General features: G+C 37.3%; 1 protein-coding gene across 5 annotated transcripts in view; it reads left to right on the forward strand.

The window, feature by feature from the left end:
* The window catches only part of MITF (melanocyte inducing transcription factor), a 161,178-nt gene that overhangs the window by 67,429 nt on the left and 70,901 nt on the right, over positions 1–22,848 (forward strand). Inside the window, exon 1 of one of the 5 annotated variants that reach the window (XM_039328763.1) lies at positions 18,165–18,388. The exons of 3 other annotated variants lie outside the window; for them this stretch is intronic. In XM_039328763.1, the coding sequence (XP_039184697.1) occupies positions 18,333–18,388 (56 nt within the window). In that variant the 5' untranslated portion in view covers positions 18,165–18,332. Of the gene's footprint in view, positions 1–18,164; positions 18,389–22,848 lie in introns of those variants that run through there. One more of the 5 variants, XM_039328762.1, reaches the window with a different exon arrangement.

The raw sequence follows: 22,848 nt of genomic DNA on the forward strand, positions 1-22,848 counted from the left end.
AACAACTTTGGCTTCACCTCCAAGGCATGGTGTTTGAAGTCCCCAGCATCCAAAAATATGGCAGATTCCCAACACCAGCCTGGCAGTGGAGTGTATACATTGCAGGAAAACTGGACACCAGCAGCTATAACTTTTCTCTATAGCCCAATAGACATTTATATTAGATTATTCTCCCTAGCCGTGCTACTGGTCATTACTAAGGCCTCAGCCCATCCCTTTCTCAAGTGTAATCTTTGTGCTAGAACTGATTCCCCCCCCCCCAGGAAAATATCCATATTGGAAGAAAATAGCTTATAACACATTTGATAAAGCCATCTACTACTGATATATAATTATTCATCAGTTGATAAAAATCTAGTTTGTAATGACTGCCTGGAATTCCGAAAATGGAAAGATTGACAACTATGTAGATCAGAATACATGGCTGATGAATCCCACATTAGGGCTACAGCATTGCATAACAAGCATGTCCTCTCAATGTAAATACATTACTGTATTTTTTTTTTAAAAAATATAAGCAACCATAATTAAAAAGCAAGTTAGTAAACAGTGGTCCCACAATAAGTAACAGTCATTATGATGGGAGCGATTTTTGCCCCCTCCTTATTTTGAGATACATTTTATCTGGCTGCATTTGGCTGTTGACTGATCTGATCTGTTTTTAGAAACGAGCCATTTCCACACTTATTCTATACAGATAATATGAGTAAGAAACAGAGTAGATAATGAATCAGCTTCAGATAACCAATAGTTTGCTCTTAGCTTAAATGTCTCTTTTTCAGGAAAGAGAAACAGCCCAATTTCATCAAGTGTTTTTGATTTCTCTTAATTAAAGCAGACTTCCCCCTCTCCCCCCAAATGTTTGCATAGTGTTACGTTATATATTCTACCCTACAACAGATATCAGCACATTGTCTACCTTAGTTGATCTTGAAAAAGCTAAGTAGGATGAATACTGTATTAGTATTTGGATGGGAGACTAGGAGTACAGACTAGAATAATACTTTTTTTAAAATCCTGAAAAAAAAAAAATCCAAGAAGAAACCAATGGCAATTGCTATTTCAATGAAAACTATCTGCCCCCCTTGACATTCCTTGTATGTATTTTTTTTTAAAAAATGAGAATCTCAAAGGCTTTTTTTTATTATTGAAATTTTCTATCTGTTTTATACATTCCATTTCTTTGGGTATTATCCACAGCTTATCCATTTCATATTCTGTTTTGATGAGGAAAAGCCATATTTGTCATGATTCAAAAATGCAAGTTACATTAATGATGTTATGTACTTTTGCTTACATGGCACAAAATGTTTGGTTTTGCTTTATTATAGATATGGGCCAATTTCAGGCTTGATGGATTCTGCTTTATTTATTCATTATATTTGCCTTGTTCTGCTTCCTAAGCATTAAAGACAGTTTACTTCAATAAAACAAAAACAAAACAAAATATGAATTAGGACAGTAAAATCTCTACCATGTAAATTGTATCATTAATAGCAATATCAGTTAACTCACAGCTAAAAACTTGGTGGAAGGGATATGTTTTCGCCAGTTTCCTAAATCCTGGAAAGTGGGGAGGGGGGGCACAGCCATAACTCAGCCAGTGTGCCTGGGCTGAGGGAATTTTGAGAGTTGAAGTCCACAAGTCATAAAAGGGCCACGTTTGAAGACCCCTACTATATAGAGTACTATATAGGGATGGGCAACTGTGGACTTCAACTCCCAGAATTCCTGACCCAGCAAAAGGCCATAGTTGCCCAACCCTGATATAGGGTAACCTTTGGTTTTGTGCTGGTTCCTACAGTTCACCAATTATGATCAGATAGGATAAAACAGAGTCGGGGTGAAGGTAGAGCAGGCAGTAAATTTGTATAGTATAGTTAACTATGGCCCCTGTGGCACCCATGTTGAAATTTCAGCAGATATTTTGTAAAAGCACCAGAGTCGTTAAAAAGAAAAAAAATCTCATAGCAACGGATGCCCCGCCATTCTGGCAGTGGTAGGACTCATGTAGGACTTCCAGGGCATGAGGTTGCCCAAGGCCAAGTGCTCCCCACATCATATATGATCTTCTCAAAGGCTTCTTTAGATAGCTGCGTGGGACACTGATTTCCCCTTATGTGTGTAAAACCACTTTGCTTCCTTGATGACCCCTGCAGAAATGTTAAAAGCCCATGCATGCTTTGAAACAGCCATAGGAGCTTTATTTTTTTTTTTAAATGGCAGCTTTAGCTATTTCAGAAGAGGTGCTTTATTTTTTATTAAAGCTTGCTGTGAAGCAACTTTTATAAAGGTTTGGCTAGCCATTCAAACTAAACATATTTATTTATTTATTTCTCCCTATACTTTTCTAACACCATTTAACACCCTTTCTTTAGCACCTTCATTTACGCCTGTTTAATAACCTATCTGTCTCCTTTTCTATTTGCTTAGGCTCATTTTCTCATTTTCTTTTGGCTATGCTTCCTTCCTACACCTTAAGAAAGACTTTAAGTTAGAGCTGGATTTTCAAAGTAGGAATTCATTTTAAAAATTGTGTCCTCCTTGCCTCCCATCCATCCATCCATCCAGTGCTTTTTTTCTAAAAAAAAAAAAAAGGTGCCGGAACTCACACATGTCATACAACCCGCCTTGCCTACTCTACAAGGTTCCATCCAAAAAAGGTGCCGGAACTCCATTCTGGGCATTCTATGAGAAAAAAAGCCCTGCATCCATCCATTCATCTATCCATCCATCCATCCATCCATCCTCACTGCACATACCGTTGTTAAGTTTACAACTTTATATTTGAAGTATGATATTTGGAAGGCTTTAAGTCTTCCAACCTTCCAACTCAATCTTTTTGGGTCCATGGACTGGTGGCAGTGGCAGTGGCAGTGGCTTTGGCAATTTTGGCAGTGGGGGGAAACGATTTTGCGCATACAACCTAAATCCTGCCATTGAGCAAATGAAGCTTCATGTGCTCACCTTCATGGCCTGGAGGTTGGGGACCACTGGTTTAAGTGATAGTATCTTGCTATATATTAAATGATTATATGATCTGTCTCTCTATTTTCCATGTTAAAGTTCTTCAAAATAGTTTATTTGATGTAGGAAAAGAATACTGCAAGAGCAGTATTACAACCATTTGCACTCTAGGTTCTAGATTTATTACTGGAAAGGTAATTTCTGTGGGATAGTTCTGAAAGTTCACTGGCATTCTTGGGAAGCATTGAACTTATAGGCTGATATTTTTTACCACTTTGCAGATAATTACCATAACAGGATACTCAGAGTACATTTATTAAAAAATGTTGCAGTAGATGAGTCCTTTTTATGTTTGGGACATAAAAAAAATCATTCATGGTTTTCAATGTTTTTTATTCTTGTACTCCTATTTTATTAGGAGACCCAGATCAAGAGCTACCAGGTCTGGTCTGTAAAACCAATAAATCACAGCAAAGAAGTTTCTTTTTGCTACAGTCAAGTTGTTGGATCTAATATTTGCAAACCAGATCTGGTATACACACTGGCATAAAGTACAAGTTCTTCCAAGTACTGTGTCTCTTCTTTATTTAAGTTGTGATTAAAAGCTTGAATGGTCTTGCGACCAAAAATAAACGTTTTTCTCCAAGCCATTATATGGAAATAAAATGTTCTGTCTGCTTTGTTGAAATACAGGCATTGAAATAATTTTGTGATTTCACAATGCTCAGTTGAAACAGTTAATTGAAATAGGTTGTATAGATACATTTTCATCTCATAACTTTGTGTTTTATGTTAGAATGTAATTTTTACAGGATAATTTTAATTTAATTTGGCTGATTCATTCTTGCTTGTCTTTAATTTTGAATTTTATATTATTATATTATTTAATTTTAGAAAGAAAGAAAGAGAGAGAGAAAGAAAGAAAAGAAAGAAGAAAGAAAGAAAGAAAGAAAGAAAGAAAGAAAGAAAGAAAGAAAGAAAGAAAGAAAGAACCTAGCTAAATCAAAATGACTACATGGGAGTATAGATCATGCTGGGTTTAAGATTGCCTTTTTTCCTTTTTATGTATAGCAGCTTGTATTAGTCATCTCCTTTAATTTTGCAGAAGTTCTCCAATGTAGTAGCAAAGATTAGGAAGTGGATAGTAGAAATAAAAGCAGACAGCTTTTGGAGGTTGGTAATTAGCAAGAACTTTCCATGCAGTGCTGGAACTGGACTATTGCACAGAACAATAGGAACAGACTGAATGGTGGCTTATTGGATTCAGAACTATAGAATGGGTAAGCTAGAGAGGTTTAATCTGAAATAACAGGTGCTTCCTTACAATTCCTACATCTTCCATTCTTTGTGGGGTCCTCCATTTTGTGTGAATAGGAGAAAATGCTTCAAGAATTGCAGTTGATAAAGGCCAATCATGTACTAAAGAGGTGCCTAAGTAAAATTGGTAAACTGTGGTTACAGCATCATTTGCTTTCAGTTATTTTATTGCAGCTTTGCTGTTTTGTTTCAGGAAGTTCAACTAAATATTAAGAGGGTTTTTCTTCTTCTGGCAAGATTAGATTATGAATATCTTTGTTTTTGTTTTTTGTTTTTTTAACAAAACAATGTATCTAGTGTAACTAGTCTGGATTAAAATGTAATTAATTTCAATTTTACCATGATGGATTAACATGGCTACTTCCAATACAGGTAGTCCTCAACTTACAACTCTTCATTTAGTGACCTTCTCATAGCCTGTCCAAATCTGCTTCAGAAATTTCTACCACATTTGGGGTGATCTTTCATTGATGGTACAAATTGGGAATGACTGGGTATGGAGGTGAGGGAGCCCATTTTTCCAACAGTGACCATTTTGCTGATGAATGCATGCAACTGAATAAAAGCCAGGCAGGATAACTCAAAAATTCCATTTTTCAAAAAGTTTTTATATAGAAAAATAGAAGCTATAATTAGGAAATTCATATCTGGATAGTACGGCTGGATGTCTGTTCTATTATTATTTAATTTAATTCTTAAATCCATTATTGTTCATCAACTATGCAATACTGTTAATATAGTATCCATCAGTAACCATCATCCTATTTCTTACAGATTTATTTGAAAGCAAATGAACATTTTGAAACCCCACTTTTCTTAAGATTTCTTGGCTTGTCTTCTTTTTTTCTTGGAAACTCATTCAGAATAATCTGAGTGGGAATGGATAGAAGATTTCTATTTTACTAAATTTTTTTAATCAATTGGGAAATTGGCATTCTATGTACTACATCTTCAACGCCCAGGAGGTCTTATCCTCTGGATGAATACACAGCTGTCTTCCCCTGTTATTGAAAAATAGGAGAAGTTGTTACTCCTAGAAAGGTTTAAATGTTCCATTTTGAGGCAGCCATATAGCACTGACTCAGAATTTCTGAACTTGAGGTAAATCTTACTGTTTCTTGAAGACATCAATAGAGTTCACATTAAAATGAAACTGTGACATGCGCCTTTTAGAAAAAGAAAGATCAAAAATGCAATTTTTACATAATCCCATTTACTTTTACTTTTATTTCATCAAAAACATTTTTCCCCTGTTGGTTAGTAGCAACTTAAGGATTTCTACATATTTTTGTCTTCCTTTGCCTTTCAGAAGAGGAATCAGTAAAAGAAAGGTTTGACATTTCTTAGAAAGGTCGTACTAGCGTACAACTGATGACAATTGTACAATTGAAATTCCCTATCATGTCTACCTCATGCTTTTTTAAAAGTATTTTTCAGAGAGCATCACACACTTTTGTTGGAGATGGGAGATGGTAGTTATCATAATTCAAATGCTTGGTAATCGGCATGTATTTATGATGTTTTAGTATCCTGGTTCATATGACACCTTTTGTGAACTTCTGACAAGCAAAGTCAATGGACAAGCCAGATTCACTCAACAACCATGTTACTAACTTAACAGTTGCAGTGATTCACTTAACTGTGACAAGAAAGGTTTTAAATAAGGCAAAACTCACTTAACAATGATCTTGCTTAGCAACGGAAATCTTGGGCTCAATTGTTGTCATAAGCTGAGGAATACCTGTAATGGGTCCATCTGACACACATTTGCTCAGTTCCTTGTATGGTAGTAGTAAATCATAAATTACTCCAAAACTGTTTTTTAGCTTCTTGCAAGACACAGCTATTGCCCTCCAGCCCTTCAGTGATGTATTTTCTTTGCTTCTGATCTGCAGTGTCTTGTTTTCTTCACCTGAAGGCTCAGAGCCTATTACTTTTGCAAGGTCTGGAAGCTGTTCCTAAGTTTCTGTAATGCAAAATATATTCTTTATTTATTGTTAGTGGTTGTCATTCTTGCCACTGGGTTGTACAGATAGTTCTGGACTTACAACAGTTCATTCAGTGACCGAAGTTACAATGGAACCGGGAAAAATGACTTAGGACCATTTTTCACACTTACGGCCTTTGCAGCATTCCCATGGTCACATGATTAAAATTCAGATGCTTGACAACTGGTTCATATCTATAATATTTGCAGTGTTCCGAGGTTATGTGATCCCCTTTTGCAACTTTCTGACAAGCAACGTTAGTGGGGAAAAGCCTGGTTCACTTATAACAACTGTGTTACCAACTTAACAACTTCACTGTTTCACTTAACAAATGTGTCGGAAAAGGTCGTCAAATGGGGCAAAATTCACTTAACAAATGTTTCACTTAGCAACAGAAATTCGTGGACATAAGTCGAGGATTATCTGTATCTTTTGTTTGAATCTTTTTCCTTATGGAGAGTCGCTTCCTTGGTTAGTTCATCTCATCAGCTGAAGTAGGACCGCTGGCTGTCCCAACCCTCTAACCCAGGGGGTCTCCAAACTTGGCTATTTTAAGACATGGCTGGCTGAGGAATTCTGGGAGTTGAAGTCCACAAGTCTTAAATTGGCAGGTTTGGAGACCCCTGCTCTAAACTTTTGTTCAAGCAACACTTAAAGCAGGGGTCTTGAAACTTGGCCCTTTTATGACTTGTGGACTTCAACTCCCAGAATTCCTCAACCAGCATGCCTGGCTGAGGAATTCTGAGAGTTGAGGTCCACAAGTTATAAAAGGGCCAAGTTTGAAGACCCCGGACTTAAAGGTTTCAGTCATATGCAGTGCTTTTTTTCTAAAAAAAAAAAAAAAAAGGTGCCGGAACTCACACACGTCATACAACCCGCCTTGCCTACCCTACAAGGTTCCATCCAAAAAAGGTGCGGGAACTCCGTTCTGGACGTTCTATGAGAAAAAAAGCCCTGGCATATGCCAGGTTGTTTTCAAGCAGAACTGCAAGCATGTCATATGTACTGAAATGTACTACAGGTAGTCCTGGACTTAACCACCATTCATTTAGTGACTGTTCAAAGTTACAGTGGCACTAAAAAAAAGTGACTTATGACCAGTTTTCACACTTATGACTGTTGCAGCATCCCCATGGTTATGTGATCAAAATTCAGGTGCTTGGCAACTGGCATGTATTTATATGGCAGTTGTATTGTCCCAGGGTCATGTGATCACTATTTTGTAACCTTTCCAGCTGGCTTCTGGCAAGCAAGGTCAACGGGGATGGGGATGGGGTGGTGGTGGGGAAAGGCAGATTCACTTAATAGCTGCATGATTCACTTAAAATCTGCAGTGATCTGTTTAACAACTGTGGCAAATATGGTCATAAAATGGGGCAAAACTCACTTAACAACCGTTTTATTTAGCAACAGAAATTTTGGGCTCAATTGTGGTCATAAGTTGAAGACTACCTGTAGTACAAAGTTCCTGCCCATTCATCTTTTGTTGTATGTCTTGTGAGACCACAAGGAGAATTTTGTCTTGTTTCTTTTTCAGATTAGGCAGGTACACTGTCCTCTTCCTATTTGTTTTCCTTCACTCATTCGTTGAGCTTGTTCCCTGGAATCTAACGGCCCTATCTTCTCATACGTCTCTCCTTGCACATTCTGCAGATAGCAGGAAATAACTTTTTTATTCTCACAGTTGAGTTCAGAATTCCTCAGAACACATTTTTTTTTCTTGTGGTCACATTTCTTCCTTTCTAGTCTGCTCCTTTAGTTGAACTCTATTGCTAAATTTCAGATCACTCATTCATAAAGTGTGTATTTTAATTCTATTGTTATGAAGTATGATTTTGAACTTTTCATATGTTATATGAGGAAAAAAAATCCATGACTAGATGAGATGAACCTGTGGACCTATTTCTTGATGTCATCTGATTGATGTTCTCATTTGCTAAAAACAAGGATTTATGTAGTTTCTGGATCTATTGCACGTAAAGGTTACAGGGATACAAGTGAAGAGTCCTATATGGAGTAAAGAACAGGACTCATCATGTATTAGTTATGCAACTGGATCTTAAGGACATAATTCCATAATAGAGTCAAAAGAATAATTTGTCACAAAAATAAATGTAGATGGTTATTTTACCTGTGATATTAATAACCAGTGATATCTGAAGTTGTTAGTTGTAAGTATTTTAATGTCACAGATCCATATAACAACTCATTGACAATGGCAGGTTATAGTTCCCATACGGCATGACCTTCAAATATGATTGACTTCAAATTCCCTTCACTTATTCTGTTAGCACTGACTTAACCAACAGAAGAGAATATTTGTAGCTCATACTTGAACTATGGTGTCCTTAGTGCTGTCTGAGCTTGGTTGTTTTTTGCAGACATTTTATTACCCAACAAGATAACATCTTCAGTGATAGAAGGGAGTAAGGTTTTCTCTCTGTTTACATACAGGTATGTGACTTGCCCTATCAGTTTTGATGGGGAGTTATTTTCTTCTTGGTTAATTCCTTGATCAGGCTGTTGCTTACTGTTAGCATGTTTGTTTGAAGTTGGTAGTTTCTTGATTGGGGTATTATTTACTGCTTGATTATTGGTCTGGAATTAATCCTGGTGATAATCTCTGTTTAACTGGGTACTGATTGTTGGCAAGGAAATGTTTTGTTCTTTTTGTTTCCTTTTTAACTTTTTGATTGTTTCTTTTAAATGGCATAAACATTTATAGCAGTTAGTGGTATTATGGTTATATAGATTTTATAATAAAATATTTAATGAGATAATTTTACACTAGAATAATAAATGGTTATATAATATTTTATAATGAAGTATAAACAACATCAAGGAACTACCAATTCAGATAAACAAACAGTAAACAAGGATTTACCAAGAATAAAACACCACTCCCACTAACACTGATAGAGCAAGCCATAAATGTAGGGAGAAAACCCCACTCCTCTTCAACTACCGAAGATGTTACCTAATAGGGCTGTGGTGGCGAACCTATGGCATGCGTGCCAGAGGTGGCTCTCAGAGCCCTCTCTGTGGGCACGCACACTGTTGCCCTACCCTGTCTCCCCCTGTGGTCCCCTCCTCACCAGCAGCCCCCAGGAGGAGAGTTGCCCCCGGACGCAGCCCACGTAGACTAGCACAGCCAAGGACATGGCAGCCGGGCAGCAGGGGCAAGACTCTACCCTTGCATCCCATCGTGTGCAGATGATGCTGTGGGGTATGGGTGGAGGGCGTGGCCACTATGGCACTGCAGGGCCGCCTGGGCGATCTGCACATGTCGTGGAGGTGATAGGTGGCCCTGTGGGTGGGCGGGGCGGGAGTGGAGCGAGAGGGGTAGGCAGGGGGCAGGGGTGGAGTGGGTAGGGCAGGGGGCAGAGCAGGGGGCAGGGTGGTTTTGGGGCACTCGGTCTCTAAAAGGTTTGCCATCACTGTAATAGGGTAATGAAACATTTTACAAGAAAACAACCAAGCTTGGTTAACATTTAACCCTGTTCAGCTTTCCTTATCTTATGTTAACATGAGCTGCTGTCTTATAAAGATTTAGATAAGAAATTGACTATCCAAACATTACTGCTCTGTTATAAGCTCCTGGATCAAGGAAATGGATTAACAGTGTTAGCTGTTAGCACTTCCAATGTTGTGATCTCCTTGAACGAGTGATACAATTGCTCAGTGTCTCAAGAGGGTGATCAGTATTCTCCGATTTCTCTTCGTCCACATTGAAGTATCAATTTTTCCTTCTTTGAGATCCAAGAGTGAAGTGATGATATGAAAGTGGAGTGCATGATTAACAATTACATAAAGAAAAAAACTGTCTAAAAGCTTGCTTAAATTCTTCACTTGTGCATCCTATTCAAATGTCCTGGAATTTGCAATTTACTTTATCCAGCAGGCATAGTCAATCTTTGTACCTGTCAAATAGTTTCTGTAAATTGCCATATTCCTTTGCTTTGGGTGCTTTGGGAGAAGTTGGTGGAAGTTGAAGGACAAAATGTTTGTTTTTTTGTCAATAACTTGATTAGTTTGATGGTTTCAGTTTAAAGGAAAAATACCACATCACAACTAGTCTTGTTCTAAAAGGGCAACAAATTAGAAATTGCAGAAATTGTAGAAACAGGCCATCTGAGCAGATAGATGCAATTTTTCACTTTCCCACTTATCCTAGGGGAGCAACAAGTTGAATGGGTAACAAATAAAGTAACAAATAAAAGAAACTGCAGCTTAGAATTCTAGAAGATGATTAGGTTACACAGCCCACAATAGAAGACGTTTGTAACAAATGTCTTCTAAGGAAGTCTTAATTTCAAGTAAGCATGATTTAAATAGAAATTATTTTTTCCATTGATGTAGTATCCAAATGATTCAAGCTGTTTGACCTGCAGTTAGTACTTGCTCAGACACAACACCTTAAAAATAAACAGAACCGCCAGCCAAATGCTAATTAAATATTGAATTAAGATATTAGCTTATATTTTTTTAAAAATATATAGTTTAGTTGATAAATGCAGGTGTCCATGAAGCCTTTCTCAGGAATGCTGGAACACTGCCAATATATGACCAGAAAACTAAAGAATAACAACAACTCTGACTGGCTGCTAAATAAAATTACTGTACATTTTAGCTGGCCATTCAGTAGAAGTTATTATCTGCAAAAGCAGAGCTGACAATTACGGCAAAGACCAAGGAACCAATGATTAGACTGATTCCTTGGAACTTCTCTGGATAAGGAGAGGAAGAATGATCACCCACATGCGCTCCACGTGGTTGCTTCTTGCAAAGAGACCACAGGACAATGATTTTCCATGCATTTAAGCATTGGGAGATAGGATCAGCATCTTGGTTGAAACCATGGTGAAGCTTTTGAAAACCCCACTTTCTAATCATGTTATTATTAACCATCTTAAAGTTATTAGATGGTTTGAAAAACAAATTTGGAAAAACAAGTTTGAAAAGTCTTCATCAGGTGAGCTAAAGAATCTGAAATAAACAACAAAGAACGAATTCATTATTTTGATATAATAATTATATAAATGGACTACATGGATTACTTATCCAGATAAATGTGGAATACTAATTTTTATGATAAGATTTTAGAGTTAACTATAAACTATAAACTAACTATTCTCATGGGAAACAAATTTATTTTGGCTATTCTGGCTGTTGCAAGTTATAATAAAAGATAAGTTATTATGACTTATTTTTTGTCTTTTGACCGCCATCCCTCCAAAATGTTTGGAATTTGAGAAAAGAAAGGAAAACACCATTGATGCCATTACATCATAATAATTCCATTCTGTTGTGTTTTCCTGTGAAAACATTTAAATTACTTTTTTTTTTTTACATCTGAGAACTTAAAGCTATCATCCAGAGGTAAGATGTTATGAAGGGTCAGGATTTCTTTTTCACCTTTTGAGAAGAAAAATATAATCTGTAGTTCTTCCCTAATAGCAGTCAGGCAATGTATAAGTTGTAAAAATAAGGAGCGAGGCAGTTGTATTTATCCTAATAAGGTGCTTTGTGCCCTGGAGGAAACGTGATTCTTCTCCTTATCCAAGGGAAGCAAGGTGGTTCTTTACATTGAATGTTCTGCATGCATATTTTCTCTCCGTTATGGCAAGTCACCATTTAGAAGAGACTCTAAAGCAGCAAGTAATAACATGGATTTGCCTTCGAATGCTTCATGGCTTTGAATTGACTTTCTATGTCCAGCTATTCCTTTAGGGCTGAAGATAGAGTATGTCTTTAATTTCCCTCCATTTGATCAAGCTTTTTTTACTGACTAAAAATACTTTAGCTGTTAAACTTTATTGCTCTTATCTATTTTTAGCTATATAATTATGAGAAAGGGCCCATGAACAAGACACAGTGATGCTTTTCCTTTATTCTTTTTGCCAAAAAATTCAGGTATGCATGTTGACGTTGACCCCTTGGCAGATTTGCGTAGTAACTAACGCAAAATTGCCATGACTTTGGCAAAGCTAAAGGAGCAATCTTTATATAAGAGGGAACAATTTCTCCAGTGTTTGCTACAAAACCCCTTTTCATCATTGCCATATGCGAATTGTTCGAACTAGGCCTCTCATTTAAGAGAGGGGGGGGGAAGAGTGATAGATGGATAGATAAAAAGATTATACAGTCTATGTAGAGTGTTGGCAAGACAAGCAAATCGGGTACATTTTGTTGAAATCCACAATTTTATGTTTCAAATCTGTTTACAACTGAAATGACCAAAATATTTCACAATGATAAATGATTTAGCTGAGGGAACTTTTTGCAATTCATTTAACCACAATGCAGAATGATTGCACTTCCACTGTGAATCACATGGACTAAATGATTGCCATTTCTGTGACCCCTGTGGGGAGGCAGATGTGGTGGAAAACTGTGATTGAGTTTAGACCAGTGTTTCTCAACTGCAGCAACTTTGGTTGGGTTCTCCCTAAAGTTGACTGAAAGATGGGTGGCTACATAAATATAACAAATAATTTTTAAGATGTAGGGACTTCGATTCCCCAAATTTTGGGGAATTCTAGGAGTTGAAGTTCACACATCTTAAAGTTGCCAAGACTGAACAACATTAGAGGTAACATGATCATGGTGCTGCTGTGAGAACGCCACACAATGTAGGGTAGCCATGCACCCTACTTTATAAAGTTTAAGTTGGAAGACATCCTTTCAAGTCCTTTCCAAGTCAAAAGCAAAGAATCATAATAAAAGATAATAGAGACCAACAACTTTACATCCTGAGATGTGCTAAATATTATTCAATGTATCATAATTAACAGGAAGTGGATTTTAGCAAACGTTGACTGATCTTTGATGAACATATAGAACATAGAATAATAGAGTTGGAAAGGACAAACACCTGCTTGAGCAGGAGACCCTATGCCATTTCAGATAAATGGTTGTCCAGTCTCTTTGAAAGCCTCCAGTGATGGAGCACTCACAACCTCTGAAGGCAAACTGTTCCATTGGTTGATTGTTCTCACCATTAAGAAATTTCTCCTTAGTCCTACATTGCTTCTCTCCTTGGTTAGTTTATATCCATTGTTTCTTCTCTTACCTTTTGGTGCTTTGGAAAAAATCTCTTGTCTTTGTAGTTGCCCCTCAAATATTGGAACATTGCTATCATGTCTCCCCTACTCTTTCTTTCTACCCAATTCCTGTAACTGTTCTTTGTATGTTTTAGTCTCATATGAGGATTGGATCTGGTTGGAGATAACCAGAAATTCCAGAGAAAACTGGAAAATAAAAAACCAATAACCCTCTTCTCCCAAACTAACAATAACAACAGAAGACAATGACTAACTATTTCTGTATTGTTATCAAGAAAGCTACATATATGCGCCCTCTCTTATTATTTTTTGCCCACTCATTTCCATTGATCAAGATAACCTGACTGAAATAACACATATCTGGAACAGCAAAGATGGCAATGAATCAAATAGTAGATTGTAGCATTGTTTTTGCTATTGGTTAGTATTTAACTTTCACCTTTCTGTTGGAGTACAGTCATTTCTTAACAGCCTAGTGCTACTTTTCTTATGGTTCTTGCTCACTTGTCAATGACACATGAACAAACTCCCAAAAGTAGACTGTGGAAAATTCTTACATCTTTCATTCATGTAATTCTTACATTTCTTATATTCTTTCATTCATGAAATAAAAAGTCTCCTAATCATTATGAAATTGTTTTTTCTTGTTCCTCAAATTGTAACATGGCTAATGTTGAGTATTTCCCATTACTGTCCACTACGATTTTTGTTTCTTTTTGTTAAGTATAATATCCAATCTGAAGATCTTTCTTATATAGCTGGCTATCAAGACCTACCAATGTTTTCCTTTAAAAAAAGTTCTCAAGGGCAAATTTGGTTTCAAACAAAGAGCAATTCATATTACAGATTTGTACATTTTTATTGTGAAGCCACGTATCTCACATAAAAAAACTTATACTTAATTCACACTTTAATTTTCTGGGCCAGCAGCAACCTATCTAATAAGACTGGTTCTGACTGGTTGCTGGAGATCTCATAGGCTCCAAAGAATATAAGATACAATACGTACCCATCAATATCTTTTATTACAATCTACACTTTAGCCTCAGTGATTGTCCTCTTTCTCTATATTTAGCTCTTTCCATCCAGATTTCTATATACTATGAAGTGTACTCTTCCTTTACTCCATGCTTATGTCCATATGGGGGCTATGTGGAACAAGGGCAGGGAATGATGAAATGTGATGTTGTAGTGTTTTGAAATGCAGTATTGCAGGCAAACTCTGCCCACAGCATAGAGTCTCAAGATTGACTCAGCTTCCATCCTTCCAAGGTTGGTAAAATGATGAACCAGATTGTTGGGGCAATAGGCTGGTATTATAAACTGCTCAGAGAGTGCTGTAAAGCACTGTGGGGCAGTATATAAGTCTAAGTGCTATTTCTATTGTTATCATTGTACAAATATGCCGCAATGTACTGTATATGCAAGCAATCACAGTTTGTTGTGGATATCAATGGGTTCAATTGCTCTAGGGGGGACATGTCTTGTAGATACCCTGGTGCTTAGCAGTTTTAATGGATTTTGTGGATGACCTTGGGGGATAAAGGGAAGAGATGGTGCCTATGAAACAATGAGACAAGAGAGACAGAGGCCCCCAATGAGTAACAGTCAGAGGACGAAGCTTAGGAAGGACCCGCCCTAGTTGTCAAGATGGTTAAAAGTAGCAGTGGGAAGTTTGGACATTGAGTTGTAAGTTTCCATTAATGTAACCTTATAATAAACATGATTGGCTCATCTAGTTGTGTTTCCTGTCTGGTTTACACAGGAGGGCTAACAAATTTACATCGTTAGGAGGAAGAAAACCCTTAAACCCTTCCTTCCCCATTTTCATCTTCATAGTTGAACCTGCTCCCTTTGTGCTGCATAGGCACTTTCTTTCTAAAAACAACACAGGGACCTAATCACAGATCTTCTATCAACACACACTTACACTTTATGATTTACAATCTTTCATTTAAAATATGCCTAATCTTGTTCTTGTGATTTTTTTTGCAATTTGAGAATTTCATTGGTTTTAAGAGTTCCCTCACATTCAAAATCCAAGCCAATGGTTGTTTTGGTTTATCAAAGTATTAAGGTTTGCTAAATCTTAAGAGAAAGGAGAAAGAATTTTTATACTGATCTCCTGAGACTAATTATTTCCATTATTGTATATTTGAATGTGTTGTAAACATGGTATTTTTCATAGCTAAAAAGGCCATTTTGTGAAATGCTTCGGGAAAGATAACTTGAGATTGTGATGTACACGATCCTAAAAGGAAAGGCACATTTCAAATAGTATAAAGGTAAGTGTAATGCAGGCGGGTATGCAAAGATATACTGTATACAAACTGCTAAATAAGGAAGCTGGTGTTATTTTTGTTCTAAGGAGAGCTGGAAAATCTGCCTAACAAGATCCAACTCTTTCACCATGTTCCTACAATTCAAGGAACAAGGCTTTAGCTTCAGATGTAGCTTTCTTTTGTCCTGGTCAGGAACTTTTGAAAAGTATGCTTTTCAACTTTATGACACCATTGTTTTTTATTTATTTTTATTTTATTTTATTTTAAAAAGACACACTCTCTAAACAGCTTCTTCTGCAGTCAGATTCCTGTTGCCCCCACCCTTTATTTATCTATTCATGTTATTTTTTTATTCATTCAGACTGGCTAAACAACCATTAAAACCAGTGCCAGATAGTGATATTGGGGAAAAAAATGAAAGTATAAATATAGGAGAGGTACCGTACACTAACAAAAGCATAATACAAAGTAAAAGTTAGATTATTTGTGGATCAGATTAGAAAATATTAATAAAACTTTGCCAAGCTAGCCTTGTGCAGGAATTCCAAAATTAGAAAAGTTTTTCCTTCATCCCTATCTCTCCACCACATTTGGAATATAGAAAAGGGCCTTTTCATTGGATCTTAGGAAACAAGAAGATTGGCTCGAAAAGAGTCTGTCCCAGGATTGATTGATATTTATTTATTAAATAAATAATATAAAAGTCATGTAAAATTGACTCTGAATATCCAACAGAATTAAACATCAATGTACTGTAATAGCAAATAGCAGAAATAATAAAAGTTCTGTTATTTCTTAGTTGTCAAGTTACCTGTGGTCTATTTGTATTTCTATTTAACACAGTATAATTATTTATAGTATTTATTTAGTTAGCATGTGGCATAAAGTATATAGATAACAATAGTAAACATATATAAAAGGAGCACATAATACTATGGTACATGTATGATGGAAATATATAGTACGGCATGAGGAATTCAATGTTATATATAAGCTATACAGTAGGTTATGTTTTGAAATATGTTAGTTTATGAGAATGAAATAAATGTTCTATATATTAATAATACCTAGGCCATTTATCCAATTAAGCACAGTATTTGTTAGAAAATCTACTTTTTCTGTTTCATAAGCTCTCATAGGGCAGTTAGTTACTATATGATCCAGTGTCTGACAAGGAGTGCCACAGTTACATTCAGAGGATGATGCACTGCCCCCATTTAAACAGAGGGTCTTGACAGGTGCCGTGCATTATTTGTAGTTATTTAATATTATCAGGTAATGATATTCCTTATAATGGTTCTATCCTTTGAAATCCCAGTGGGAAATATGACCATTTCACCTAGCAAAATAGATCGGCTAGGCCTTCTTCCCAGTTATGCTTTTTTCATTCTATCTATGATCCTCTGAAGTGCTGATTAACAATCGGCGTTGTTAATGATTGCAAGAATAACCTAGATTCATTAATCTACACTATCAAGTACTAATCAATAGAGCATTAGACGAACTCCCATAAAACACTGTGAGATCCATGGAACGGTGATTAAAACACGTTTAATGCTTAACTGAGCCGCATGGCAGTGTTGGATTACCATAAATTAAACTGGAAACTTGAAGCACGATTTACAGTATTTGTAGGGATTCTTTAATAAGAATCAAGAATCAAGAAATTATGGCCATTATCTTTTTCACTCACATATACACTCAGGGTGTACCTATACTGTATATCTGAGATTCAGATATTTACCTCAGACGATGTAAAACATGGGTCCGTTTTGGAAAAATATGTGAAGAAAGTGAAGCTAAAGGGGTCAGTGGCGTATAAATAATAGGCGCCTAAACCTATTATAAAACCTATTATACAGATAGTCCCCGACTTACGACCACAACTGAGCCCAAAATTTCTGTTGTTAGGTGAAATATTTGTTAAGTGAGTTTTGCTCCATTTTATGATCTTTCTTGCCACATGTTTTTAAGTGAATCACTGCGGTTGATAAGTTAGTAAACCGGTTGTTAAGTGAATCTGGCTCCCCCATTGACTTTGACAGTCAAAAGGTTGGAAACAGTGCTCACATAACCTTGGGACACAGCAACAGTCATAAGTATGAATCAGTTGCCAAGCATCTGAATTTTGATAACATGATCATGGGGCTGCTACAAAGATTGTAACTGTGAAAAGTAAGTCATATGTCAGTTTTTTCTGTGCCATTGTAGCTTTGAACAGTCACTAAAAGAACTGTTGTAAGTCGAGGACTACTTGTAGATAGTCAAGTTGTTTTCTTCCTCCCTTCCCCAAAGCCTTATTTAAATCTGCACTAATACGTACCCTGTCAATGGAGATACGTATGTATAGGATACCTGTACATATAGGAATCTGTGTGTGCAGTAGCTAAAGAGAGCAAAACAGACAAGTGGATTTGTGCTTTACCTTCAACTAAATTATAAACGTCTCGTCACCTCTACGACTTTTTTCCTTTCTTTCTTTTTCTCACTTCTGCTTTCAATGAACTCTTTTCTGTCCCCTGTTCAGGCAGGGCTGGATTAAACAGGTCTGCTACTGCTGGGACACTAAGGAACGCTGAACTCTGTTGGGATTGGAGTTGCCAAGGCCTTTATCAAGAGCCACCCCTAGTGACACATCCAGTGCCAGGACTTGGTTTGACTTTGACTCTTCTCCAAGGGCTTTGCAGGACACCTTAAGCAGGAAGGGAGCAAAGATGGAAGCTCTTAGGATCCCAGTGCTTATGCCTTGCTCCTTTGAAAGCCACTACCTGTAAGTGACACTTCCAAAAGGGGTGGGGGTGGGGAGTGGAGGACAAGAGCCCCTTTGTTGAAAAGGGATTGCCTTAAAAAAAAAAAAAAAGGAACAACAGCAGACTGGACTGCTTTAGCTTCTTGCTATTGGAGAAGGTGCAGCAGCTGCCGTGTCTGCCCGGATAAGATAAAGATAGTAGTGGAAATGTGAAAAGCAGATAAGTCACATATTTATGCGGTGGCAACGTTTTTTCATTGTTGTTGCTACAGCAGCTAGAATTTACAGCTGAAATGAAACACAGCATTTGGATTCAAACTTCTTCCTGAGTGGGAAAATAATGTAGCATTTTTCTTAAGGCACAGCTTCTGTATAGGATTTGCATTCCTGTTGAAAGAAAGAGGTTCCTTTTCTGTTTGAAGGAATGAGCCAGACAAATTAGGTCCATTCTTAATTTAAGGTATTTGTTACTTTGGTTTTTTTTTGGGGGGGGGTTGTTATACTTTTGCAATCCTTGTGGTATCCCTCCAGTTAGCTCGTCTGCTATCATAACAGCACAAAATAAAAGAAAAAAATATTCTACAGAGTGGAGAAAAAATAACCAAGAATCTAGTCCAGATAGTCCTTGGCTTACAATCCTTCATTTAGCAACTGCTCGCAATTAAAACAGCACTGAAAAAAAGTAATTTAGGACCAATCCCTTGCACTTAAGACTGTTGCGGCATCCCCTGGGTCACGTGATCAAAATTTGGGTGCTTGGCAACCAGCATGTAGTTATGACAGTTGCAGTGAGGCCATGGTCACAGGATCTCCATGTGTGACCTTCCCAGCCAGCTTCTGACAAGCAAAGTCAATGGGAGAACCTGGATTCACTTAACAACTGCGTGATTTGATTAACAGCTGCCGTGACTCACTTAACCATTATAGCTTGAGAAATCAAGCATTTAACAAACTGCTTTGCTTAGCCACAGAAATTCTGGATTCTGTTGTGGTCATAAGTTGGCCACAATACAGGTAGTCCTTGACTTACAACAGTTCATTTAGTGACCGTTCAAAGTTACAATAGCACTGAAAAAAAATGCAACTTATGTCCAGTGTTGGGATTCATCCGGTTCGCACCACTTCGGCAGAACCAGTAGCTAATTTTTTGTTGCCCAGACTCAGAATGGACTTCTGGAAGTGGCATCCACACAGAGAACTGGTTGTTCACATATTTGAATCCCACCACTGCTTATGTCCATTTTTTCCACAGTTACGACCTTTGCAGCATCCCCATGATCTTGGGATCAAAATTCAAGAAGCTTGGCAACTGGTTCATATTTATAACCTTGGCTGTGTCCCAAGGTCATGTGATCACCTTTTGGGGCCTTCTCACAAGCAAAATTCAATGGGGAAGCCGGATTTACTTAACAGCCGGGTTACTAACTTATCAACTGCAGTGATTCACTTAACAACTATGGCAAGTAAGGTTGTAAATGGGACAAAACTCACTTAACAAATGTCTCACTTAACAACAACAAAAATTGCAGTTGTGAGTTAAGGACTACTTTTAGTTTTTTGAACAATAATTGAATAAAATGTGTTCAAATAAAATTTGGAAATAATTAATAAAATGTGTTAATCCCCCCCCCCCCCAAAAAAAACCCTACTCCTAATTTAGAAGCATCTAAAGGGTGTAGGAATCTGAAATAAGGCTTGTTACTAGTTTTGCACCTGGGACTACACTCTTGAGTTGGGTTTTTGCACATAGAAAACAGGCAAGGATAGAGGAGTTTCTACATTAGCAACTCTTAAAAAAATACTGTGGAGGTTGCAGACCATGGCTATGAACTTGATTTTCCCCTAAGACTTTCCAAGGCAGCACTAACCATTAGTCTTCTTTAGAGTGTTTTTTTTTTTTTTTTTTTAAGTTGGGCTGTTGCATCTCTGCTCCATTACCTGGTAAAAGATTTCCAACTGAGCTCTGTGTCCCTGTAAGCGAATTAAGCATTCAGGCCAATCAACTTAAAGCATTTTACTGAACTACAGCTTGTGCAAAAAACAAAAACAAAAAAACACCCTCTACCTCCAGAGCTTAATCATTATTTAGTGAATGTTCTTGGGCCATGAGAGAGCCTCTCATTAGATTAACAAAAGCAGTGCTGTTGAATGGCTTGAGAAAGTATAGGTCTGGAATGGAAAAATACTAAAACAGGGTACACGGTGGTTTAATTTTTACCACAGACGGATGTTGTGAGTGGCACTTTGTGAATCTGAATCTGGAACAGCATCTGAATGTACTATATGGGCATGCGGACTCTCTAGCCAAATTTGTTCAGAGAATCTTGTGGTAAACATCTTCAGTTACCTTGGAAAATGTCTTATATCATTTCAGCAGCATAATTAGATGGTCCTAGCCATGCTGCTTAGGGGATGATGTGGAGAATGGTCGAACATATTTAGAATACAGAAGGGTTAAAAAAAGAACATTTGATTATGTCCTTCCTTTTTCAAAGAGCAAAGGTGGCTTTCATGGGGGTAAGGAGCTCATTCAAGTTTGATCTCCAAAAAGCAGCTTTAATTCAAATTAGACTGAGAGTGAGTTCCGTGGTTCAGGTCCAGGTGGGGTTGGCTTGAACCTGGATTTCCCAAGGTTATTCACCTCTATTAACCTCGTGGAAGGCTAACAACGATGGAATCTAGAGAGATTTTAACATCTCTCTAGATTTTAACATTACAAGATATATTTGGTGAAAATTGATCTTGGGTACAACCTTTTCTACCCTGGGCACCACTATGTGATTTTGGATGGTATTCAAATAATAATAATAATAATAATCCCCCAGTGAGGCACTACCTTGACATGGTTGTGGGGCTTGTGTACTCTGAGGAAGATGAGAGCTATGCCAGAGGTTCAACCATACTGGACAGGTCTCATCAGAGGAGTCAGACAAAGAGTGTCTCTCCCATAAAAAATATGATGAGACGTAAATTGCAGAATGCCATACCGGCTCGGACGTCGCCCGTGTTAACAAGGTCCATGCTAGATATCAGAGTTCCTGGATATCTGGTGAAAAATGGGTTACAGGACTCAGGACTGTTGGCTGAGCAACCAGGGCCAGCAGCTGCAGAACTACTGGAAGAAAAGATGTTTACCCGTCGCAGATACACAGTGATTGAAAACAAAGAAATAATGATCTGTTACTACAGATCAAGTCCAACAAGAAGAGGATATCTAAAACGAATGCACCAGTTCTGGAAAGAACAACATCCAAAATCAGAAATAACAGAACAGAGACTAGCAGATCAACGCCGATTTATAACACGAAATAAAGTATTCACAGAAACAGAATTGGACGAACTGCAAAGGTTTACCCAGGGCAAAGAAATCAAAGCCTTACCAGAAGTAATTCAGAATGTAGAGGCAAACCAGGGGGAGTTGGCAGTGAAGGAATCCAGCAGAGATATACAACTGTTCTCATTTGGAAACCAGGCACCTCTTCCTCAGGAAGAACAAAACCCTCTAACTAAAGAAATAAAAGAATTGAAACAAAGAATAACTGAGCATCTAGAACAGCACAAAAACAACAGAATAAGGCTACCTGCATTGAAGCTTGTTCCAAAGAAACAGCTAGCACAAGCATTAAAAGATGCAAATACTGCAATATCAAGTATAAGTACCAATTCACTGCAAGAAACAAACCAACTAATGTACAGCACAGCTGCAGTTATAACAGAATACCTGGGATGCAAAATCAACAAAAAAAGAAAAACAAACAAACAGTGCACCAGAAAAATGGAAGGTTAGACTAGAAAATAAGATCAGCAAGTTAAGATCACATGCAAGCAAGCTAGAACAGATGAAAGAAAAGAAGCTGAAGAACAAGAAGACCAAAGAATACCTAATCAAGAAATACCACTTAGAAACAAGGAAGATCAAGGAAGCACTGGAAATAATAAAGCAACAAATAACAGCTATAGCCAGGAAAATCAGTAGATATGAAGCTCGAATTGCAAACTATAGGCAGAACCTCCAATTTCAATCCAATCAGAAACGTTTCTACCAATCCATCAATGGAGAAACTGCAAGGAATCAGTCAGTACCTGACAAGGAAGAAACAGTGCAGTTCTGGAAGCAGATATGGGATAACCCAAAGAAATACAACAAGGATGCGGCTTGGTTAAAAGAGGTGGATGCAAATAAAACAGAAGTTGAAATGAAAGAACTAGTAATAACAACAAAAATGGTAGAAAAAAGAGCAAAGAAAATCAAAAATTGGTCAGCACCAGGTGAAGATGAACTGCATGGGTTTTGGTTGAAACATCTAACTGTTATACACCCACTCATTGCCAAACAATTCAACAATATACTACAAGGAGGAGAAATTGAAAAGTGGCTAACAACTGGGAAAACCTACCTAATAATGAAAAATCCAGGAAAAGGGGCAACACCAGGTAACTACAGGCCAATTACCTGCTTACCAACAACTTTCAAATTACTA

This window comes from Crotalus tigris, unplaced genomic scaffold (assembly GCF_016545835.1).
Source record: "Crotalus tigris isolate CLP2741 ecotype Arizona unplaced genomic scaffold, ASM1654583v1 scf7180000024383.4638030, whole genome shotgun sequence".
NCBI classification, from domain to species: domain Eukaryota; kingdom Metazoa; phylum Chordata; class Lepidosauria; order Squamata; family Viperidae; genus Crotalus; species Crotalus tigris.